This window comes from Nerophis lumbriciformis, linkage group LG29 (assembly GCF_033978685.3).
Source record: "Nerophis lumbriciformis linkage group LG29, RoL_Nlum_v2.1, whole genome shotgun sequence".
In the NCBI taxonomy this organism is placed as follows: Eukaryota; Metazoa; Chordata; class Actinopteri; order Syngnathiformes; family Syngnathidae; genus Nerophis; species Nerophis lumbriciformis.
This window is the reverse complement of record NC_084576.2, coordinates 16,013,280-16,037,332: the sequence shown is the minus strand read 5'-3', so window position 1 is coordinate 16,037,332 and position 24,053 is coordinate 16,013,280. Positions and strand designations below refer to the sequence as shown.

The window sequence follows — 24,053 nt, the reverse complement described above, 5'->3', positions numbered from 1 at the left end:
TGTATCAAAAACCGACATCAATCTCTAAAGGATATCACCACATGGGCTCAGGAACACCTCAGAAAACCACTGTCACTAAATACAGTTTGTCGCTACATCCGTAAGTGCAAGTTAAAGCTCTACTATGCAAAGCGAAAGCCATTTATCAACAACATCCAGAAACCCGAGATCATCTAAGATGGACTCATGCAAAGTGGAAAAGTGTTCTGTGGTCTGACGAGTCCACATTTCAAGTTGTTTTTGGAAATATTCGACATCGTGTCAAAGGGGAAGCGAACCATCCAGACTGTTATCAACGCAAAGTTCAAAAGCCAGCATCTGTGATGGTATGGGGGTGCATTAGTGCCCAAGGCATGGGTAACTTACACATCTGTGAAGGCGCCATTAATGCTGAAAGGTACATACAGGTTTTGGAACAACATATGCTGCCATCTAAGCGCCGTCTTTTTCATGGACGCCCCTGCTTATTTCAGCAAGACAATGCCAAGCCACATTCAGCACGTGTTACAACAGCGTGGCTACGTAAAAAAAGAGTGTGGGTACTTTCCTGGCCCGCCTGCAGTCCAGACCTGTCTCCCATCGAAAATGTGTGGCGCATTATGAAGCGTAAAATACGACACCGGAGACCCCGGACTGTTGAACGACTGAAGCTCTACATAAAACAAGAATGGGAAAGAATTCCACTTTCAAAGCTTCAACAATTAGTTTCCTCAGTTCCCAATCGTTTGAGTGTTGTTAAAAGAAAAGGTGATGTAACACAGTGGTGAACATGCCCTTTCCCAACTACTTTGGCACGTGTTGCAGCCATGAAATTCTAAGTTAATTATAATTTGCAAAAAAAAGTTTATGAGTTTGAACATCAAATATCTTGTCTTTGTAGTGCATTCAATTGAATATGGGTTGAAAAGGATTTGCAAATCATTGTATTCCGTTTATATTTACATCTAACACAATTTCCCAACTCATATGGAAACGGGGTTTGTATATCCTTCTATCCTATAAAACAGCCAAAGTTATAAAAAAAAAAAAAATAGAAAAACAGTGAAATGTGAGAAAAAGCTGAAATGTTGATAAAGCTAACACAGTTGACACACAACTTTCTTATTCAGCTTTTTTTTTTAATCTTTTGACAAAATAAAATGTATAGAAAAGGCAGTCTTCGGTTTGCCATCCTATTAAATGGGAATATAGAGATGATGAAAAATAATATTTGTTGTCCTCCATTACATTTGCTCATCACACGCATGTAACAGAGCGCTTACCAAAACTCCGGGATAGTTTCGGGCTGGTCGGCCAACAACATAAAGTCACACAGCATTTGGAAGTGGGGCTTGCGTGACGTCAGAGCCGCCTTCGTCTCCCTCGATGTCCAAGGTAACAGTTAAGTTTTAATATCATCGCTATTTATCACGTCACAATGGACTATATGGTGATTAGTTCGTCACATATAATGGCGTTGAACTGTTCGGTTTCGCGGCAGGGGGGTAGAATCGTATACGCGGTTAGCGACTGGTTGGCCCACAACGTGCTAGCAGCGTTAGCCGCACCGCAGCTAATGTGATAAATAGCTCGCTTAATGGCAGCAAGCTCATTGTGTTGATTTTGTCTTCAAACGATTCCTTCAATGTTTTTGGAATTACTGTCAAACTTGAGCAATGCTCTTGTTGCATCATGGCGAATTGTTTAGATTATACATTTAATTGTAAGGGAATATGCTGGCCAACAAAAGTTATCATATAAGCCCACAAGTGTAAAAAGAATGTATACTACGGTGGCCGACAAGGGTCAGTGCGCAGCCACGTCCAAATGCTCCTTACGTAGAAATGACCCAACATTCACACCGAGCACCAGAAAACAAATGGACAATGGAAAGGCTGCAAATTAAAAAATACTGCAATCACATAAATGTTCCAGGATCAAAATTCACATGGAAAAGAAAAATGCTACAAAAAAAGGGTTGGGTGATATGGCTGGTAACTCTCGTACGATATAATTTGATTGATTGATTGATAAGTTTATTAACATCTTAAAGAATGTAATCCATGTAATGCTTCAAAAAGGCAAATGGATGGCACAAAAAGCCAAAAGGCTTGTTTCCATTGTGGTCCATTAGATATTCATCACATTTGATACATTCAATAATAAAATATATATAACTTGTAACAAGTATATAAAAAAAATACGTAAAAAAATTGATACATTATGTACATATACACAGCACACATGTCAGGTGATTTGAAAAACGATATGTACAAAAAATGGGGGGTCCGCAACACGAAAGCCTGGGAAAAATGTGTGTTAATAAAATACTTAATTTTTTTACTAAATGAAAATAATTTTAAAAAATGCGTATCTTTTAAACGTTATTATCAAATAATGCCAAATATTACATTATTATACAGTGTATTACAAAAATAGGTTAGTAAAAATAAACAGTTGAATACTTGCTTGTCACTTTTACATATGTAATAATATGAAGTGATTACTGGTACACATGTATATCGATGCTGTCAAATGATGTATTTAAAAAAAAAAATCAGATACATTTGAATTTTGATTACCGTATTTTCCGCACTATAAGGCGCACCGGATTATAAGGCGCACCTTCAATGAATGGCTTATTTCAAAACTTTGTTCATATATAAGGCGCACCGGATTATAAGGCGCACCTATGCATCCATTAGATGGAACTGCGCTAAAGGGAATGTCAACAAAACAGTCAGATAGGTCAGTCAAACTTTATTAATAGATTACAAACCAGCGTTCTGACAACTCTGTTCACTCCCAAAATGAATAAACTGCTGTTTTACTCGTGTTACGGTAAATCAAACGTTAGTGCTGTCACAATATAGTAACACTTGAAATAGTGCAGAGCAATTACAATATATCAATAACTCAACGTTGCTCAAACGTTGATGTCACGCAACACAACACACAAAATAAACATGTAAGGCTCACTTTATGAAGTTATTCCTCATCCACGAATCCCTCGAATTCTTCTTCTTCAGTGTCCGAATTAAACAGTTGAACGAATACGGCATCCGAAATCCTCGTCTCGTCGAAGTCGTCATTAATCGAGTCCGTCGTCCAGCAGTTCAGTGACAATTCCTGCCTTCCTGAAAGCTCGGACCACAGTTGAGACTGAATCAGCCCAGGCATTTACGATCCACTGGCAGATAGTGGCGTATGTCGTCCGGCGCCGTCTCCGCCTTGGTGAACGTGTGTTCGCCTTCTGTCATCCACTGTTCCCACGCAGTTAGCAGTCGGGCTTTGAATGCCCTGTTGACACCAATATCTAGCAGCTGGAGTTCTTTTGTCAATCCACCCGGAATGACGGCGAGTAGTAAATTAAAGGCCTACTGAAGTGACATTTTTTTATTTAAAAGGGGATAGCAGATCCATTCTATGTGTCATACTTGATCATTTCGCGATATTGCCATTTTTTTGCTGAAAGGATTTAGTAAAGAACAACGACGATAAAGTTCGCAACTTTTGGTCGCTGATTAAAAAAAGCCTTGCCTGTACCGGAAGTAGCGTGACGTCACAAGTTGAAAGTCTCCTCACATTTCCTCATTGTTTACACCAGCAGCGAGAGCGATTGGGACCGAGAAAGCGACGATTACCCCATTAATTTGAGCCAGGATGAAAGATTTGTGGATGAGGAACGTGAGAGTGAAGTATTGGAGTGCGGTGCAGGACGCATCTTTTTTCGCTCTGACCGTAACTTAGGTACAAGGGCTCATTGGATTCCACACTCTCTCCTTTTTCTATTGTGGATCACGGATTTGTATTTTAAACCACCTCGGATACTATATCGTCTTGAAAATGAGAGTCGAGAACGCGAAATGGACATTCACAGTGACTTTTATCTCCACGACAATACATCGGTGAAGCACTTTAGCTACGGAGCTAACGTGATAGCATCGGGCTTAACTGCAGACAGAAACAAAAGAAATAAACCCCTGACTGGAAGGATAGACAGAAAATCAACAATACTATTAAACCATGGACCTGTAACTACACGGTTAATGCTTTCCAGCCTGGCGAAGCTTAACAATGCTGGTGCTAACGACGCCATTGAATCTAACTTAACTACGGACCTCGACAGAGCTATGATAAAAACATTGGCTCTCCGCCTACGCCAACCCTCCTCTGCTCATCGACACCAAAGCTCACCTGCGTTCCAGCGATCGACGGAGCGATGAAGGACTTCACCCGATCATCGATGCGGTCGGCGGCTAGCGTCGGATAGCGCGTCTGCTATCCAACTCAAAGTCCTCCTGTTTGTGTTGCTGTAGCCAGACGCTAATACACCGATCGCATCTACAGCTTTCTTCTTTGCAGTCTCCATTGTTCATTAAACAAATTGCAAAAGATTCACCAACACAGATGTCCAGAATACTGTGGAATTTTGCGATGAAAACTGAGCTTTTTGTATTGGATACAATGGCGTCCCAATACTTCCGTTTCAACCATCGACGTCACGCGCATACGTCATCATACCTAGACGTTTTCAACCGGAAGTTTCGCAGGAAATTTAAAATTGCACTTTATAAGTTAACCCGGCCGTATTGGCATGTGTTGCAATGTTAAGATTGCATCATTGATATATAAACTATCAGACTGCGTGGTCGGTAGTAGTGGGTTTCAGTAGGCCTTTAAGCGCGTAAGCGTGTCTCTTAATGTGATGTTATGAGCTAGCGAATATAACAACTACACTACCCAGCATGCAACGGGAGTGACGAGCATGCGCGGTAGCCCTGAGAAGCGTTGTTGTATGCCGGCAGTTAGAATGTGATTATGAGCACGCTGTGAGTAAACGTTGAGAACTCAGCCAACACGCCTCGTCTGCATTATTTATAATTAGAGATGTCTCGGACGATAAATGCGTTAAAATGTAGTATCGGAAATTGTCGGTATCGTTTTGTTTTTTTATTATTGGTATCGTTTTTTTTGTTTTGTTTTGTTTTTTATTAAATCAACATAAAAAACACAAGCTACACTTACAATTAGTACACCAATCCAAAAAACCTTCCTCCCCCATTTACACTCATTCACACAAAAGGGTTGTTTCTTTCTGTTATTAATATTCTGGTTCCTACATTATATATCAATATATATCAATACAGTCTGCAAGGGATACAGTCCGTAAGCACACATGATTGTGCGTGCTGCTGGTCCACTAATAGTACTAACCTTTAACAGTTAATTTGACTACCGGTAATGTTCATTAATTACTAGTTTCATTGTAACTGTTTTTATATTGTTTTACTTTCTTTTTTATTCAAAAAAATGTTTTTAATTTATTTATCTTATTTTTTTTTTTTTTTTTTTTTTTTTTTAAAGTACCTTATCTTCACCATACCTGGTTGTCCAAATTAGGCATAATAATGTGTTAATTCCACGACTGCATATATCGGTTGATATTGGTATCGGTAATTAAAGAGTTGGACAATATCGGATATCGGCAAAAAGCCATTATCGGACATCCCTATTTATAATTAGACAGACAACACACTTAATAGGAGCCATTTTGGGGTCTTTACATAAACACACAAATGGAAATGAAACGTCATATATCCCAGCATGCACCGCGCGCTTCTTCTTCTACGGGGGCAGCTGCTTACCGTAGAAGAAGAAGAAGCGCTTCTTCTTCTACGGAGAAAAAAGATGGCGGCTGTTTACCGTAGTTGCGAGACCTAAACTTTATGAAAAGGAAGTTTGTTGTGGCTCAATATTTGTCCATATATAAGGCGCACCGGATTATAAGGCGCACTGTCAGCTTTTGACAAAATTGTAGGTTTTTAGGTGCGCCTTATAGTGCGGAAAATACGGTAATCACAGGTTATTGCCTGCATGCATAATTGTATTTAATTTGAAAAAAGTGGCCCTCCTGAAGGCAGCCATTACTGCAATGTGGCCCTCAATGAAAACAAGTTTGACACCCCTGGCCTAGGATGTAGAGAGGTATTGTAATGCAAACTGTACAGCTTCAGGGACATTCCAGTTCAGAGGTTGTACAGTAGTTCTATCTTACTGCAGTGTTTCCCACACATTCATTTATTTGTGGCGGCCCGCCACGAAAGAATTACGTCCGCCACAAATGGATTTTTCGGCTTTTGACTCGCTCGACCGCTCATAAAAGCAATGGGACTCTGTCTGTGAATGTACCTTGTAGTTACAACTCCGGTGCAGTAGGTGGCAGTAGCCTACTATGCATTGTAACTCCGCCAATAGCACTTAATTCACCTGGTGGGCCAAAAGAAGAAGAAGAAGACGACGATGACGAAGTAAAAGAACGGACCGACGGGATCAAAATACGAGGGTAATATAGGTTATAGGTAGATAGGTTATAGCTGCATCGCTCGCGGCTCGTCATATATTTAACGTTAATCCGCGATTTCACCGAGCGTTTCACTGACGGTGAGCAGCCTGACGCTGCTTCATTAACACCGCCGCTGTTTGACTCGGGGGCCGGGGCAGACGCACGTAGTAACAGTCACCTGTTTTCATACCGACGAGCTAACGTGTCCAGGTTATAACCCTGTTGTCAATAAACACACATGGACTGAAGCCAAATTGTCCACTGTGCACTGCAGCATGTGAATGCAATGAAAAGAATAAAATATGAGCCAACCAGCTGTTAAAATGTTGTCCAGGTTAATGTTTTGGCCATTAAAGGCCCTTCATTTCAAGATTTCAACTGTAATCGGGCTTTAAACAGGCGGCTGACCTGTTCAGATGAGTGTAACTGCTACTAATCAAATAATGTGAAATAGCATTTAATTTTACATGTATGCAATGCCATTTAAATGTAATTATAGATAATAATAATAATAATAAATACTGTGTAGTGTTGTAAATAGTCAACGGGAAGGATTTTAGTAAGATATAAGCCATGAGCACTACACAGCCAGAAAAAAACCTAGGCAGGACAAGTAAAAGCTTAAGGTTAGACGGCACTGTACATAGAGCGGTTCTGCTCGTTAGTAATAAATTCTAATGTTGGATGTTCACTCCTTCACACAGATGAGTATAGAAAAATATTTTCAACGGCCGAAAAGGGCTCGACTTGGAGAGGAGGTAGGCCTACAGTCCGGACCACAGGTGCGACCTGTTCAGCAGCAGCAGGAGGAGGAGGAGGAGGTTGACTGACTGTGGCAGGACACCTCTGCCTCTGTTTCACTTCATGTTGCTGGTAAATAATATGGTTGTAGTAGTAGGCTAAAGTTAAATTATTTAGTATTCACTAATTAAAGGGGCAGAGCTTTAAGAGACATTTTAGCTTTTATATTTTATAAGATATATTTTTTGTAAGAACCATCCATCCATCCATCCATCTTCTTCCGCTTATCCGAGGTCGGGTCGCGGGGGCAGCAGCCTAAGCAGGGAAGCCCAGACTTCCCTCTCCCCGCCACTTCGTCCAGCTCCTCCCGGGGGATCCCGAGGCGTTCCCAGGCCAGCCGGGAGACATAGTCTTCCCAACGTGTCCTGGGTCTTCCTCGTGGCCTCCTACCGGTCGGACGTGCCCTAAACACCTCCTTAGGGAGGCGCTCGGGTGGCATCCTGACCAGATGCCCGAACCACCTCATCTGGCTCCTCTCGATGTGGAGGAGCAGCGGCTTTACTTTGAGCTCCCCCCGGATGACAGAGCTTCTCACCCTATCTCTAAGGGAGAGCCCCGCCACCCGGCGGAGGAAACTCATTTCGGCCGCTTGTACCCGTGATCTTGTCCTTTCGGTCATAACCCAAAGCTCATGACCATAGGTGAGGATGGGAACGTAGAAGAACCACAATTAATAAATATATTTCAGTGAATAAGTAATTGTTCAAATCTGTATATAAATATGTACATAAAGTGTTGTAATTATATTCCAACTCCGCGTTCTTCTTGGTCATCGCCGCTGCCGCCGCCACCCCCCACACCTCGACCACACCACCACAAATAGATGCCTGTCCTGTGGGAAACACTGTACTGTATGATAAGTTCTTGTATGTGTTGACTCCCAGACTCCCCATGGATGACCTGACCCGAGCCCTCTCGGCCAGCTTCGCTGTGTCCAAGGAGCCCAACAGCACGGCCGCCCCACACCCTCGTCTGTCCCAGTACAAGCGCAAGTACAGCGTGTTGGAGCAAAGTGAGCGGCGCCGGCGCTTCCTTGAACTGCAGAAAATGTACAAACTCTCAATTCATGTATTTCATGTGAAAACGTCAACACAATGTAAATTGTTTGTTTGTTTGTTTGAATCAATCTCAGCAAAAGATTAAACTACGTCAATCATGTGCGGCGACTGGCCAACGGCGACTGGGCGGGCTCGGACAGCGATGGGGAGCAGGACATGGAGAACCAGCAGCAGAAGAAGGAGGGGAAAGGCGAGCAAGATGGCAAAGCAGATGAAGAGGAGATGGAGATTGAGAGACGAAAGCTGCCCAAGCATTACGCTAACCAGGTCAGAAAACAAGGTCCACGCAAAAATGTCTTTGCAAGTTGCATATCGGTGCAGCAGGGGGGCGCTATTACGCTTTATTGCACAGGTGTCAAACTCAAGGCCCAGGGGCTAGATCTGGCCCGCGACATCATTTTATCTGGCCCGCAAACAGCTGGAAATGATGTGTGTCAATACAGTACCGTATTTTTCGGAGTATAAGTCGCATCGGAGTATAAGTCGCACCTGCCAAAAATGCATAATAAAGAAGAAAAAAAACATATGTAAGTCGCACTGGAGCCCGGCCAAACTATGAAAAAAACTGCGACTTATAGTCCGAAAAATACGGTACTTAATATTTTCTCACTAAATGTAATTGGTTTTTTTCATTTTGACAGAAAACATATATGTACTGCTTGAAATTGCATGCCTTTTTATACTTTAATAGTGTCCATTATTGCAACAAATATTACAGTATATTATCATACTTTCCAAACATTTTTTCTCTAAATAAAAATAAATACTTTAATATCTGCTTGCCTTATGATTTTACAGCAAACTACCCATCAAATCGATAAAAATGACAATACATTTTACGGTGTAAATTGGAAAAAAAAAAAAAAAAAGCAAATTTTTTTTGCCGTTAAAATTCTGTTGACTGAGCTGCCAATTTTTTACTGTAAAATCTTGTTTTTAACGGTGTATCACTGTAAATGGAAAGACGGTACATTTGTTTTTACGGTAGAAAAACTGGCAGATAAGTTGCTAGAATAAAAAAATAACTTCTTGTACTGTTTTTCCATTAACAATATAATGTTATAAAAACCAATGTCAATTTAATAGTAAAATTCTGGCAACTAAGCTGCCAGCTTTTTCCGTAAAAAATCTAAACAAAACAGTGGTACTGTTTTTATATTTACCGTAAAATGTTGTAAGAAATAAAAAAAACACTATTTTACTGTAAAATGTTTGTAAATGTAAAGTTTTTACTGTAGAATTTACAGTCTACTTAAAAATATATATATAATTAATATTGAAATCCAGAGGAAAATTCATATTTTATTCGCTGTTAAAAGCAGCCCTCTGATGGCAGCCATAACTGCGATGTGGCCCTCTATGAAAACGAGTTTGACATCCCTGCTTTATTGTAATGCTTGAAGAAGGTAATTTGCTGGAAAAGGCCAATTATAGAGGTTAATTGGTTAATTGGTGTCTTTATTACGAATGCTTTTTTTGGACACTGAATTTATGTAACATATTTTTTAGCGTTTGAGTTTTGTGAACTAAATTTTTTTTACATCAAGTTATGCTGATACAAAATTGTGAGCAAAAGTTGTGTGTTTGAAAAATCACTTTTAAAAGAAAAATGCAGAAAAATTCAGTGCAAAAAGAAAATCTGTGTGTAAAATTCAGTGCAAAAAATTTCAGTTTAAAAAAATTTTGTGCAGAAAAAATCACCCATCCATCCATTTTTAGGGTATTAAAATTCAGTGCAGAAACATTCATTGGTAAATGGTAAATGTGTTGTACTTGTATAGCGCTTTTCTACCTTCAAGGTACTCAAAGCGCTTTGACACTATTTCCACATTCACCCATTCACACACACATTCACACACTGCTTCGAAACTCAAGACCCACTTCCGGTAAATTAAGACTGAAGCGCCTCACTGGATCGATTGCTTCAGTCTTAATTTGGATCGATTATTTGGATCGACTGGATCGATTGCTTCAGTCTTAATTTACCGGAAGTGGGTCTTGAGTTTCAAAGTATCCAGTATTTCTAAACTGAATTTTTATACAATGATTTTTTGTTTACACTATTCTTTTTTTTTAACACTGTATTTCAACTAAATTAATTTTTTAAATGTTATTCAATGAAAATGTCAACATAATTTATGTATTAAAAAAAAATAATAATCAGTTGCATAAATGCACTGTTAAAAAAATGCTTTCATAATGAAGACACATTAATCTACAAAACCCAAAACCAGCGAAGCCGGCGGCGTTTCTGGGTGTTGTTGATAAATGGCTTTCGCTTTGCATAGTAGAGTTTTAACTTGCACTTACAGATGTAGCGACAAACTGTAGTTACTGACAGTGGTTTTCTGAAGTGTTCCTGAGCCCATGTGGTGATAACCTTTACATACTGATGTCGCTTTTTGATGCAGTACAGCCTGAGGGATCGAAGGTCACAGGCTTAGCTGCTTACGTGCAGTGATTTCTCCAGATTCTCTGAACCCTTTGATGATATTACAGACTGTAGATGGTGAAATCCCTAAATTCCTTGCAATAGCTCGTTGAGAAATGTAGTTCTTAAACTGTTCGACAATTTCCTCACGCATTTGTTCACAAAGTGGTGACCCTCGCCCCATCCTTGTTTGTGAATGACTGAGCATTTCACGCAAGCTGCTTTTATACCCAATCATGTCACCCACCTGTTCCCAAATACCATACCATACCATACCAACTTTATTTATAAAGCCCTTTAAAAACAACCACAGTTGAAGAACAAAGGGCTGTACACCACAAAGAAATAGAGGCAAAGGACAGACTAAAAATACACATTGAAAAAGCAAATACAAATTACCCTAAGAACAATTTGTTAGATAAAAATTAGTTAAAAAATTAAAAACAGTTTAAAGTCTCATGCTGGGTTAAAAGCCAGTGAATAAAATAGCCTGTTCACCTGTGGGATGTTCCAAATAAGTGTTTGATGAGCATTCCTCAACTTTGTCAGTCTTTTTTGCCACTTGTGCCAGCTTTTTTGAAACGTGTTGCGGGCATCAAATTCCAAATGAGCTAATATTTGCAAAAAATAACAACATTTTCCAGTTCGAACGTTAAATATCTTGTCTTTGCAGTCTATTCAATTGAATATAGGTCGAAAAAGATTTGCAAATCATTGTATTCTGTTTTTATTTACCATTTACACAACGTGCCAACTTCACTGGTTTTGGGGTTTGTACTTAGCCAATCGTGCAGATAAGCCGAAATGCTCAGTTTAGTCCAGCAGAGGGAGTGCTGCCCTTTATTTTGATGACAAACAAGCCTCCTCATTGTTTGCCTTCCTCCTCAGCTGATGCTGTCAGAGTGGCTGGTGGATGTCCCGGCAGAGCTGGACTCTGATTGGCTGATGGTGGTCTGTCCCGTGGGGAAAAGATCCCTCATCGTTGCCTCCAAGGTAAGGGGGAAACGTGCGTCACAACAAGACGACCACCTGGCTGAGCGAAGGAGCCACACAGGAAAGGGATGACCTGGGAATGTGTCTGCAGGGTTCCACTGCGGCGTACACGAAAAGCGGCTACTGTGTGAACCGCTTCCCCTCCCTGCTGCCTGGTGGGAACCGCCACAACTCGGCCATGGGAAAAGGTAGCGGCCTTTTTAAAACGATGAAATACACCCCAAAAAAATGTCATTTCCGTCTTTCTCAGAAACGTTGTGTGGAAATTCCCCTTGCTCGAGATTAAATGGCTGGTAATGCACCACCTGAATGTAATTTAGCCCACCAGAAATACCACAACTTGTAATCTTAGCGCCTCTGATGTTGAGCAAAATCCCACTTTGAAGTTCCTTCTGAGAGAAGAACAGAAGTCACATGATGGATGTCGTCCATGTAGATTACACCATCCTGGACTGTATTTACAGCGAGGTGGACAGGACCTTCTACATGCTGGACGTCATGTGCTGGAGAGGCCACCCGGTCTACGACTGCCCGGTGAGACGGCCTACCCGGATCCTGCGGGAATGTTTGTCTAATAGCTGAGTTAGCAGAGTCTGGAGCGCAGATGTTTTCTCTTGCCATGTTCCCTCTTCCTTTCGTGTTTACACGGCTTGTTTTCTCATCGACAGACCGATTTCCGCTTCTACTGGCTGCAGTCCAAAGTCCAGGAGACGGAAGGCCTGTCGGAGATCGCCAAACGGAACCCTGTGAGTTGTCTTCGGTCGCAGCAGTCCATATTGGATAAACCTTAAAAGGTCCAATGTTTACGATTTTTAAAACGTTTCCTTCTACAATGTTTAATGCATCCCAGTCACAATAGTGACTGAATAGAATAATCGCGATTCTTATTTGTAACGATTCTTAATCGATTAAAATTTATATTTTTTATTATTATTTGTATTTGACTTTATTAAACGTTTGGGAAGCATTTTATTAAACACAACCATTTTTTTTTCAAGTAATATAGAAATTGATCAGAGCTGTTTATCTATTTAATGGAGGAATGTAGTTAATCATAGAACGAGCATCAAATGTTATTAAAAAAAGTATGGATTTTGAATCGAGAATCGTTTTGAATCGAATCTTTACCCCCAAGAATCGAATCGAATTGTGTGGGGCCCAAAGGTTACTAGTGTATAGTCCATGAGTGTCTAAACTACGGCCCGCGAGACGTCATGAGTTTAATAAGAAACCTTACCCACAGAGAGATTACGGTCGTTTTAATAGTCTAACAATTTTGTTGCTGCTGTTATGTCGCCATCTGGTATAAAATGTGAGTAGTCCAGGTCAATGACCTTTAACTATAACGAGAATGAAAATATGACTTACATGACCCAATGCAAACAACCTTCCCTGGTCATAGTGCAAAGAAATAAAAAATAAAAAAATCCAACCAGCACAAAATGTCAACAGACATGGTTACATATAAGACAGCCTGCTTACGAAACTTTGTGGACATTATAAAAATGTACCACAAAAACTTCAAAATCTCACTCATTTAAATCCATTATAAAGCATGATGGGAAAAATGCAAAACTCTCTATACATATATATATATATATATATATATATATATATATATATATATATCAATTAAAAACGGTTCTTTTTTTGATAGATGTGCTTGTCACATAAACATTACATTATGTTCTTTACAAGTGTATGTAAACTTTTGACCACGTATGTATCTGTATATGTGTATTTATATATATATATCCTTTTCAACCTATATTTGAAAAGGATTTGCAAATCATTGTATTCTGTTTTTATTTACAAATTACACAACATGCCAACTTCACTGGTTTTGGGTTTTGTAAGTGTAACAAGTAAAAAAAAAGAAAAAAGAAAGAGTTCAACAATACGATGTTATTTTTTACATTGTTATTTAAATGTATTGCTATTTATTTTTTTTTTATACTTGCTGTGGTTTATTCGTTACTAATTGATATCTGTTTTTATTTTTTAACTATATTTAAAGTTGAGTTTTGGTTGGTAAATCATTTGGTAATTAATCGTGATTACATTCTACCCATCCATCTCGCTCACCCTTTAGAGCACTAAACATGCAGAAAATAGTTCTTCTCAGGTTTCTCTGTTTACATTTTCACAATTTGTACTCATTTGATACACTTCATTAAACACTTCTTACATATTCCTTATTTTTGCACCTTTAATTTACGAGGTTATTAAGTTTTTAATGTGATTTTAGAATTGTGTTTACGTTGTTTGTTTGAGCGTTTTCCATGCTTGTGTTGACATTTCCTTTCCTTTCTGCCTCGATAGCTGAGTGGATTATAATCAGAGGAAGTAAAAATGTTGACATTTAATATAAAAATATCAATAATTATCGACATAAAACACTTATGTCGTGATACATTTTTCAGTCTTATGGCTGGGAGTAGGCTGCTCGCTAACAGTGCTTTGTTTGCTTCAACAGTTCCGCTTCGTGAGCCTCCACAGCACAGACTGCACGGTTTCATCCATCCAGAAAGCTTTGGCGGCCGACTACAGCTTCAGCGTGAGAACTTTTGGACTCCTTCCTGTGTCGTCCCACTGCACCCATGTTCGGATTAAAAATAAAAAGGTTTTTGGATTCACTGTGCTCTCTCCGCCAGGTGGACGGTCTTCTCTTCTACCACCGCCAGACTCACTACACCCCTGGCAGCACGCCGCTGGTGGGCTGGCTCCGCCCCTACATGGTCGGCGACATCCTGGGTATAGAGGTCCCCGGCGGGCCGCTCACCGCCAAGCCGGAGTACGCCGGCCACCAGCTGCAGCAGATCCTGGAGCACAAGAAGACCTCCAGCCAGGTGCGGCCGGCCAGTCGAGGCGGGGGCTACGAGCTGGAGCACCTGTCCACGCCCGACCGGGAACACGACCACGCCCCCGACTGCTTCAACCACAAACCCATCCAGGAGGCGCAGATGGAGAACTGAGAGGCGACACGTGCTAGTGATGATTTTAATCAGGCACCACCCAGGACAGCCTCTGAGTGCATCATCATGTTTATATTAAAAAAAACGACATTTAGTCATATACAACGTATTTGCATTATAGAATATTAAATAACATTTTCCAGCTTGTCAGCAAAAAATAATTCAAAGTCTGTCACAGATTAGCACCAGAGTCACCAATGGAGTTGGACTTTTACAATTAAGTTTTTTTTTTTTTTAAATATAGTTCTAATAAATGCTTTTTTAAAGGTTTCCTTTGTGCTCGTGTGTGTTAAGTTAAGTTAAAGTACCAATGATTGTCACACACACTAGTTGTGGCGAAATTATTCTCTGCATTTGACCCATCACCCTTGATCACCCCCTGGGAGGTGAGGGGAGCAGTGGGCAGCAGTGGTGGCTGCGCCCGGGAATCATTTTTGGTGATTTAACCCCCAATTCCAACCCTTGATGCTGAGTGCCAAGCAGGGAGGTAATGGGTCCTATTTTTTTTATAGTCTTATCGGCTTATTCTCCAAAGCAGCATGTTTGCTTCGCAGACTCTTGACTGAGGGGGGTAAAAAAAAGACAAAAGTGCTGATTGAGGAGAGCGAGAAGAGTGTACAGCATGTGCTTTTAGCAGAAATCCAGGTATTAGTCAGCAGCACACGTCGCTTTCCAGGAACTGAGCGCCTCCCTTTTGAACTCATTTGTGCTTGATACACAGCTCTCCCACACTCATCTCACACACACACTCTAATGTATGAGAATGTTTGGTCACAAGACCTCATAGGAAGTAGATCCGTGCAACAAATGTGCTGTTACAAACTTTTAGCGGTTTTTCAGCCTTCTAGACACGAAAACACCTAAAAAAAAAAAAAGTATCATATCTTTATATGTTGACATATATGTATTATTGACTGGCTTGGTGCAGTAAAGTTAATTAGATAAATACTCAAGGTTACACTTGATTTGCTTTTTAAAACACTCAATTAAAAATATATATATGTGTGTGTGTGTATATACACATTTATATTTATATACATATATATATATATATATATATATACAGTACAGGCCAAAAGTTTCTCATTCAACGAGTTTTCTTTATTTTTATGACTATTCACATTGTAGATTGTCACTGAAGGCATTAAAACTATGACTGAACACGTGGAGTTACGGACTTTACAATGAAGTGTAATATAACTGAAAACATGTTTTTTATTCTAGTTTCTTCAAAATAGCCACCCTTTGCTCTGATTACTGCTTTGCACACTCTTGGCATTCTCTCGATGAGCTTCATGAGATAGTCACCTGAAATGGTTTTCACTTCACAGGTGTCGTAGTTTTGATGTCTTCAGTGACAATTTTCAATGTAAATGGTCATGTCATATATATATATATATATATATATATATATATATATATATATGTATCTGTTTATATTTTATTTTATTTCTGATTACTATTATTATTAATGTATTATTATTTATTTCTTTTTTTTCTTCTTTTTTTTCTTTGTTTATTTATTAATTGATGTATTTGTAGATATTACTTTGTTTTGTTTTTTTTGTTTCTTTCTTTTTTGGGGGGGGGGGTATGGGTGGGATATAAACAAAAATATTTTGACGTTTAGGGCAGACAATAGATATATGATTTATGTGAATATGATGTAATGGATAGGAATGTCTGATGCTGGATGTCAATAAAAAAAAAAAATGAAAAAATAAAAATAAAACGCATTGAAATTAGAAGGCATTAAAAAAGGGATAATTAATGTCTATAAAAAGAAAAACAACCTCTACAAACTGTTCATCAAAGTAAAAACAAAGGAAGTCGAACAAAGACATAGTTGGATGGACACAAATAGGTTATCGTTGAATAGAAATAAAACTAAGATAGTGATGTTTGGTAATCGCAACATAACAACAGAAAATTATTAAGTATTGATGTTACCCAAATTGAAATCGTAAATGAGAATACATTTTTTGGGAGTAATAATTGATAGAGAACTATCATGGAAACCCCATGTCAGGCACATTAAAAGAAAAATCTCCAACACCTTCAACATATTCCACTCATCCTGGACATTCAAGCTATAATTTTTCAAGTTTAAAAAAATTCCAGGAATTCCTAGAATTCCCGTTTTTTCAAACCCTTTTTTTACCCTTTTTTCTGGCGACTACTCCTACATTTTTCAACCCACTTCAACCGTTCCACCGTCAAATCATTCCTCTTAATCAGGACAGAAAACAAAGTTGTTTTTTGAACTGGAAAAACTCCCGATTTCCCCGAAATTTCAGGAATTCCGTAATACCATTTCTCAATTAAAAATGTTACTCCTTCAACATTTCTCGACCGATTTGAAAAATTATAACAAATTCTGACACCAACCGTTCAGAACATTCTTTTTTTTTGCATTTTCCAAAAAAGTCCCTCTTTTCCCGAAATTCCCAAATTTCCATGAAATTCCCATTGAAAAGAATGGGACATTTTTCAAAGTTCCACAACTCCCACGTGCTTTATCCGATTCAAACCGTTCCAACTTCAAAATATTCAGCCTGTTCGGGAATTGTGTGCTCCCTTTCAACAATCGTAAGAACATTCCAGGATTTCCAAGAATTCTCAGTCTTTAGGGACATTTTCCCCATTCAAAATTAAATATCCATTTTTCACACTTCCACAATTCCCACATTTTTCAACCTATTCAAACCATTCCAACATCAACACATTCCACTCATCCTGGACATTCAAACCAACACTTACCCAAGTTCCAAACCAAAATTCCGGTTTTCCTGGAAATTTAAATGTTTCAACATTCAAATCATTCCAACATTCAAACTATTCTTACATTCATACTACATTCTGTCAGCATTTCAGTTCGACTTCAGTATTGGAGCATTCACACGCATTATTGTTTATTTATTATTGTTAGAGTGTAATATTATTTTTGCCTGTGGTAATGCCACCATGGTACAACCTTTGTATTATAATCTTTGAACAAAGTAACAGTGAAGCTCAATGTATTAATCACTGAATGGAGAACTGGGGGTGGGATTAAATACGTTCTCTTAGCGGGGGTGTATATTGTAGCGTCCCGGAAGAGTTAGTGCTGCAAAGGGTTCTGGGTATTTGTTCTGTTGTGTTTATGTTGTGTTACTGTGCGGATGTTCTCCCAAAATGTGTTTGTCATTCTTGTTTGGTGTGGATTCACAGTGTGGCGTATATTTCTAACAATGTTAAAGTTGCTTATACAGCCACTCTCAGTGTAAACTGTATCGCTGTTGATGAAGTATGTGTTGCATTCACGTGTGTGTGCGTACAGGACCCGCTCATATCTTGTGACTGGGTGGGCACGTTGTTAGAAGGGATGAAAAGCGGACTTGACGTCAGCTCGTAGAGGACGTTAAAAGCAGTGCCTGTAAGGCACGCCCCCAAGATTGTGGAATACGAGAAATAATGACTGATGAACACCTTCGTTACATAATGAGGGTTGCCTCAGCTCAAAGCCTGAGCCCCGACATTAATGAACTAGCATCCAAGAAAAGATGCCAGGTATCTGGCTTGGGCACATCAGATTAGATCAGTGTGTTGCAAACTGAGCAGTTTAAAGTCCTGAATGGTTGGTATATTCATTATTTTATTTTCAAATGTATTAGCCTGTGGAAAAAGTTAATGTTGATATTTACCTCAGAAGGCTGCAAATAGAAAAGAGGCATTCCATTTTTATTTAAATTGTATTTGATATGCCATTGATTTTTTTTTAATTATTATTATTATTATTTGAAACTCGATTTTGCATGTCACTATAAAGTTATATAAGCCTTGCTTGTTCAATATTTAATGCAAAACTTGTTTGGGTCCCTATTAAAAGGTTCATTTGTTCAACCTTGGCCCACGGCTTTGTTCAGTTTTAAATTTTGGCCCACTCTGTATTTGAGGGGGTAGGATTCAATAAGCTCTGCTTCTTCCTACTCCGTAGAGTAGGAGGAGAAACATGAGGTGTGAACATTGTAACTGTTTTCATGTTCGAAACACATCACTATATTGTTCTTGTTTTTTTTCTTTTCATTACTCTATTTATTGTTGTCGTTCTATTTTTTTTCCTTGTTTGTTATTAAACATGTCCGAAATAAATACAATAGAAAACAATACAAACTGATGCACACTAAACGACACAGAAATATCATCATAAATCAAAGAAAATAAGAAGTATTAAAGAAAGAAATGTGTTATCGTTGCATAACAATATATCTAATATTTGGTATTTGTCATTATTATTATTATTATTATTAACCCAACTAAATGTATTTCGAAATACTTGCCTTCTTAGCTTCGCCCCCCCCTCCCAACAAGATGCAGCAGCCTTGACAGGAAGTCCATTGTTGCCCACTCCCTTTTCTCCAGACTTTCTCACGCCTGATTATTTACACTCGGGGCCCTTGTTTTGGAGTATGCATACCGTATTAACAGTACATGCGTATGTTTACGTGTGACTGTACATATATTTTTATATTGTTGCAGTTACATCTAAAGCGTGTGTTTCTTTTTTTAAACACTTAAAATAACCTCCCAGTCTTTATGATGTTTAGCCTATGGCGGTTTGATTCTCTACCTACAGGGTCAATCTATGACATCACTCACATATTTTCCAGCAGCGGGCTTTATTATGAGTCGTCGTGGTTATTTTCTCTCACATGATTACATGCATTAGTAATGCAAAATGCTGCTCCGATGATGCATAAATGTCACTTCATCAATTAGTCACTCAGGTGTTGGACAACGTCAATAATACTCATTTTGTAGGTCTGCACTGGAACATCAGTGACCTTTGACCCCTCAAAGCAACCAAAATCATGAAAAGGTCTTTGAGGAGGAGTAAGTTGCAAGTTGTTTATCACTTTCATTACAGTAGGCGTCCAAGTACTTTGCTAGAGACACAGCACACACAGAGAAAGAGACAACACGGAGAGAAAAAAGGAAAACTTTTTTTAACCAATTTCACCAAATTTGGAGGCATTTTTACTGCATTTGATCATACAAGAGGCTGTGCGGTGGATTAGCGGTTTGCAGATACCGTTTTTAGCTTCCTCCCACAAAACATGCATGTTGCTAATTGGAGAATCCAACTTGTCCACAGGTGCAGATGTTGACCCCCACCCATTTTGAATATGCACTTGTGAAATGTTAATTAATGTATGACAGGGCGCTTCATATGAAGTTTTACTGCAATTGTAAGTTTTGCCTATTCCTGCTCTGTCACTGGTAAGAATATAACGGCAAATATCCCCAGACGATCACAAAGCCGCCCTGTGGCAATGCTGGTATTTTGAGTTTATGTTTTTAATTTTGATACATTTGCTGTTTTGTACGGGGGCCGACTGGGGAAAAACAGCAACGTCCAAACCACACACAAACCCCAAAAACACGAAACCGGAAGTTACCATGGCAAGTGAGCCCTATCGATATGAATACATAGAAACCGCCTGTGTGACCCTGTCCATTGGAAGTATTTATATTATGAGGGATCCCGCTCATGTATGTGTATATCCCTCTCATACCTATATATATATATATATATATATATATATATATATATATATATATATACGCACATACATATATATATATATATATATATATATATATATATATACATACATATATATATATACTGTATGTATACATAGTACATACATATAAATATATACATATATATACTGTACATATACACACACATACATATATATGTATACATAAATATATATACACATATATATCTATATATATCATACATATAAATATATACATATATAAATATATATACAATATATATATGTCTATAAATACATATATAGACATACATATATACATGTTTGTACATACATATATACATACACATATACACACTCATGTATATACATACATACTGTGTCTGTATGTATATACATGTACATATATGCAATTAAGATATGTATATATATACATGTATATATATATATATATATATATATATATATATACATTTACACATACTCACACACACACATATATATATATATATATGCAAATATGATGCATATATAGATATACATATATACATACATATAAACATACACACACATACATGTAAATAAATATATGTATAAATAAAAATACATATATACAAACATACATACATACAAATACATGTGTGTGTATATATATATATACGTACATATATGTATATATACATATACGTATATATATATATATATACATATATACACATATACATATATATACATATACTATATATGTGTATATACAAAAATTTACTTTTGTGTGTATACATATATATATATATATATATATTTTGTGTGTATATATATATATATTGTGTGTATATATATATATATATATATATATATATATATATATATATATATATATATATATATATATATATATATATATATATATATATATATATTAATCATGAATCAATTTAAGTGGACCCCGACTTAAACAAGTTGAAAAACTTATTCGGGTGTTACCATTTAGTGGACAATTGTACGGAATATGTACTTCACTGTGCAACCTACTAATAAAAGTCTCAATCAATCAATCAATCAATGCAAATAAGATACACATATACATATACATATACAGTATACATACATATAAACATACACACACATACATGTATACATACATACATATATACAAACATACATACATACAAATACATATGTGTATATAGAAATATTTTATATATATATATATATACATACGTACATATATGTATATAAACATACGTATGTATATATATTGGGGTTGCGGGGGGGCGCTGGAGCCTATCTCAGCTACAATCGGGCGGAAGGCGGGGTACACCCTGGACAAGTCGCCACCTCATCGCAGGGGCTACCAGTTTGATACACACTTAAATAAATTGCCAGAAATAGCCAATTTGCTCAATTTACCTTTAACTCTATGTTATTATTAATAATTAATGATATTTATCTTTGTGGAAACACTGATCATCTTAATGATTTCTCACAATAAATATATATAGAAACAGATGAATATCAATATGCAACACTTTATTTTTATATTTTCTCTAAGTGCACATTTTTCAAATTGAACATTTTCAAATGATCACTTCTAAGACAGTCTTGTGAAATCACAATATCCCATTTTAACTAGCTAGCCATTAAAATTTTGTAACAAATAATGAATTACTTTGCACCATGTTTTTGTACAAATAATAACTCATGTAAAATACAAAAGTCAACTCTCAAATTTTTAAATAAATCATGTCACACTTTGAACTGGACACCAAATCTGTTATCTGTTTCTTTGTCAGTTAGTGAAGAACAAGTCTTTAAAATATTTTCTTGGATTTTAAAATTCTATTTGAGTTTTGTCTCTCTTAGAATTAAAAATGTCGAGCAAAGCGAGACCAGCTTGCTAGTAAATAAATACAATTAAAGAAAATAGAGGCAGCTCACTGGTAAGTGCTGCTATTTGAGCTATTTTTAGAACAGGCCAGCGGGCTACTCATCTGGTCCTTACGGGCTACCTGGTGCCCGCAGGCACCGCGTTGGTGACCCCTGATATATACAAAACGATTTGTAGCACAGAGAGTCCAACTTCACACTGGCCAGGAATTCCCATCACTGCCATTAGGCGTTGCAGTTCCGTTTTAAGCCACTAGGGGCCGCAGCACGACACAGGAAGTGGCCTCGTTGCAGCATAAAGGAGACGTTCACTTCCCAACTCGCAATTCATGGCTCGGAGAAGAAGTCAACAGTGATCCCGAGCTAGGCGAGGCTGGGCTGGGCGACGGGGACGCTTTCGAAGGCGGCTCTAAACGAAGGGGGGGTGGGGGGGAAGCTGAACGAAGCTGAACCTTTCTCATTTTTGTTTTAGCCTACTCGGCGTTTTCGTGTGCTGAGTGAAATCTGACACAAGAGCCGTCTTGTCGCTTTTTGGTTAGTTTAATTTTTTTGTTTGTTAGCGATGGCACAGTCCAAATAATTAGAAGAAAACCTCGACAGTAACCGAGCAGTCGAACGACCCGCAAACCTGCTTCGAGGTTCGGAAAAGGTGATCGGATCGGAACCATGGCAGCTACTTTATCGGCCGAGGAAGAACAGGTAGGCCTTTATGAATGTGTGTGTGTGTTGGACCCCCCTAACAAACACACACACACACCTTTAACACCGAGGAATGTGACCGTGTTGCAGTGCCCGACTGCGGGCTGAAATGTTGCCGAAAGCCGAGCGGAACTCAGGTTATCGATTTGTGGCGCATTATTGCTCCTGTTGCATCATCGCATGTTTCTGTGTCGTTGAGCAATAATGAGCAACCAACCCCCCCTCAGTCAGTCAGCATCCACGTGTGAAACAGTGGGTATGGGAGGTGGACGTCCGTGGAAAATGTGCATGTTTAAATAAAAATATTTATCTTTTATAAGAATACTTTTTTATTTTCCCATTTTACGACTGGTCCTTGAATGCATCAAGCATGTATTGCACTAAAACCAGAACTCCATATTTGTTTCTGGTCATGTTAAATAAATTTAAAAAAAAGAAGCAAAAAAGTTCTTTAAAATAGGCTCATTCTTTGCAAAATCCATCCATTTTCTACTGCTTGTCCCTTTCGGGGTCACAGGGGCGGGGGTGTCGCTGGAGCCCATCTCAGCTCCATTCGGGCGGGAGGCAGGATACACTCTGGACAAGTCGCCACCTCATCGCAGGGCCAACACAGATAGACAGACAACATTCACACACTAGGGCCCATTTAGTGTTGCCAATCAACCTATCCCCAGGTGCATGCTTTTGGAGGTGGGAGGAAGCCGGAGTACCCGGAGGGAACCCACGCAGTCACGGAGAGAACATGCAAACTCCACACAGAAAGATCCCGAGCCCGGGATTGAACTCAGGACCTTCGTATTGTGAGGCAGCCGCATTGACCCCTGTCCTACCGTGCTGCCCTCTTTGCAAAATATTAAGTCCAATTCAAACATTCATGTTAAAGTTAAAACAGTTAAAATACCAATGATTGTCACACACACACACACTAGGTGTGGTGAAATTAACCCCTGCATTTGACCCATCCCCTTGTTCACCCCCTGGGAGGTGAGGGGAGCAGTGAGCAGCAGCGGTGGCCGCGCCCGGTAATCATTTTGATGATATAACCCCCAATTCCAACCCTTGATGCTGAGTGCCAAGCACGGAGGTAATGGGTCTCATTTTTATAGTCTTTGGTATGACTCGGCCGGGGTTTGAACACACGACCTACGTTCTATAATGCTTGTCAATATTAGGTTGGCATGCGAGCTGGAGCCTATCCCAGCTGACTTTGGGTGTGCACCCTGGACTGGTTTTTAGTCAGTTACAGCCAGGGCGCATATATATATATATATATATATATATATATATATATATATATATATATATATAAGAGATAAATGCGTTAAAATGTAATATCGG

The 24,053-nt window shown here is 38.6% G+C and overlaps 3 protein-coding genes across 5 annotated transcripts in view; 2 read left to right on the top strand and 1 right to left on the bottom strand.

Annotated features, from left to right (window-relative positions):
• Positions 1–1,327, bottom strand: part of snx33 (sorting nexin 33) — a 48,846-nt gene extending 47,519 nt beyond the window's left edge. Inside the window, exon 1 of the mRNA XM_061924905.2 lies at positions 1,263–1,327. The gene's annotated coding sequence lies outside the window, so the exon portion shown is untranslated. The remainder of the gene's footprint in view (positions 1–1,262) is intronic.
• On the top strand, positions 1,229–14,853 carry snupn (snurportin 1). Of its 3 annotated transcripts, none has more exons than XM_061924906.2 (9): positions 1,229–1,374; positions 8,011–8,175; positions 8,259–8,451; positions 11,504–11,608; positions 11,700–11,796; positions 12,045–12,142; positions 12,277–12,354; positions 14,085–14,165; positions 14,263–14,853. In XM_061924906.2, the coding sequence occupies exons 2-9, from the start codon at positions 8,018–8,020 to the stop codon at positions 14,581–14,583; spliced, it is 1,131 nt and encodes a 376-aa protein (XP_061780890.2). In that variant the 5' UTR covers positions 1,229–1,374; positions 8,011–8,017; the 3' UTR covers positions 14,584–14,853. The 3 variants fall into 3 exon arrangements, with proteins under 3 accessions (XP_061780890.2, XP_061780892.2, XP_061780893.2); XM_061924908.2 differs by having other exon boundaries at positions 1,295–1,380; XM_061924909.2 differs by lacking the exon at positions 1,229–1,374 and adding an exon at positions 7,050–7,198.
• Positions 14,854–22,350: 7,497 nt separating this feature from the next.
• The window catches only part of ptpn9a (protein tyrosine phosphatase non-receptor type 9a), a 49,416-nt gene continuing 47,713 nt past the window's right edge, over positions 22,351–24,053 (top strand). The window contains exon 1 of the mRNA XM_061924903.2: positions 22,351–22,715. Within this exon, the coding sequence (XP_061780887.2) occupies positions 22,683–22,715 (33 nt within the window). The 5' untranslated portion in view covers positions 22,351–22,682. The remainder of the gene's footprint in view (positions 22,716–24,053) is intronic.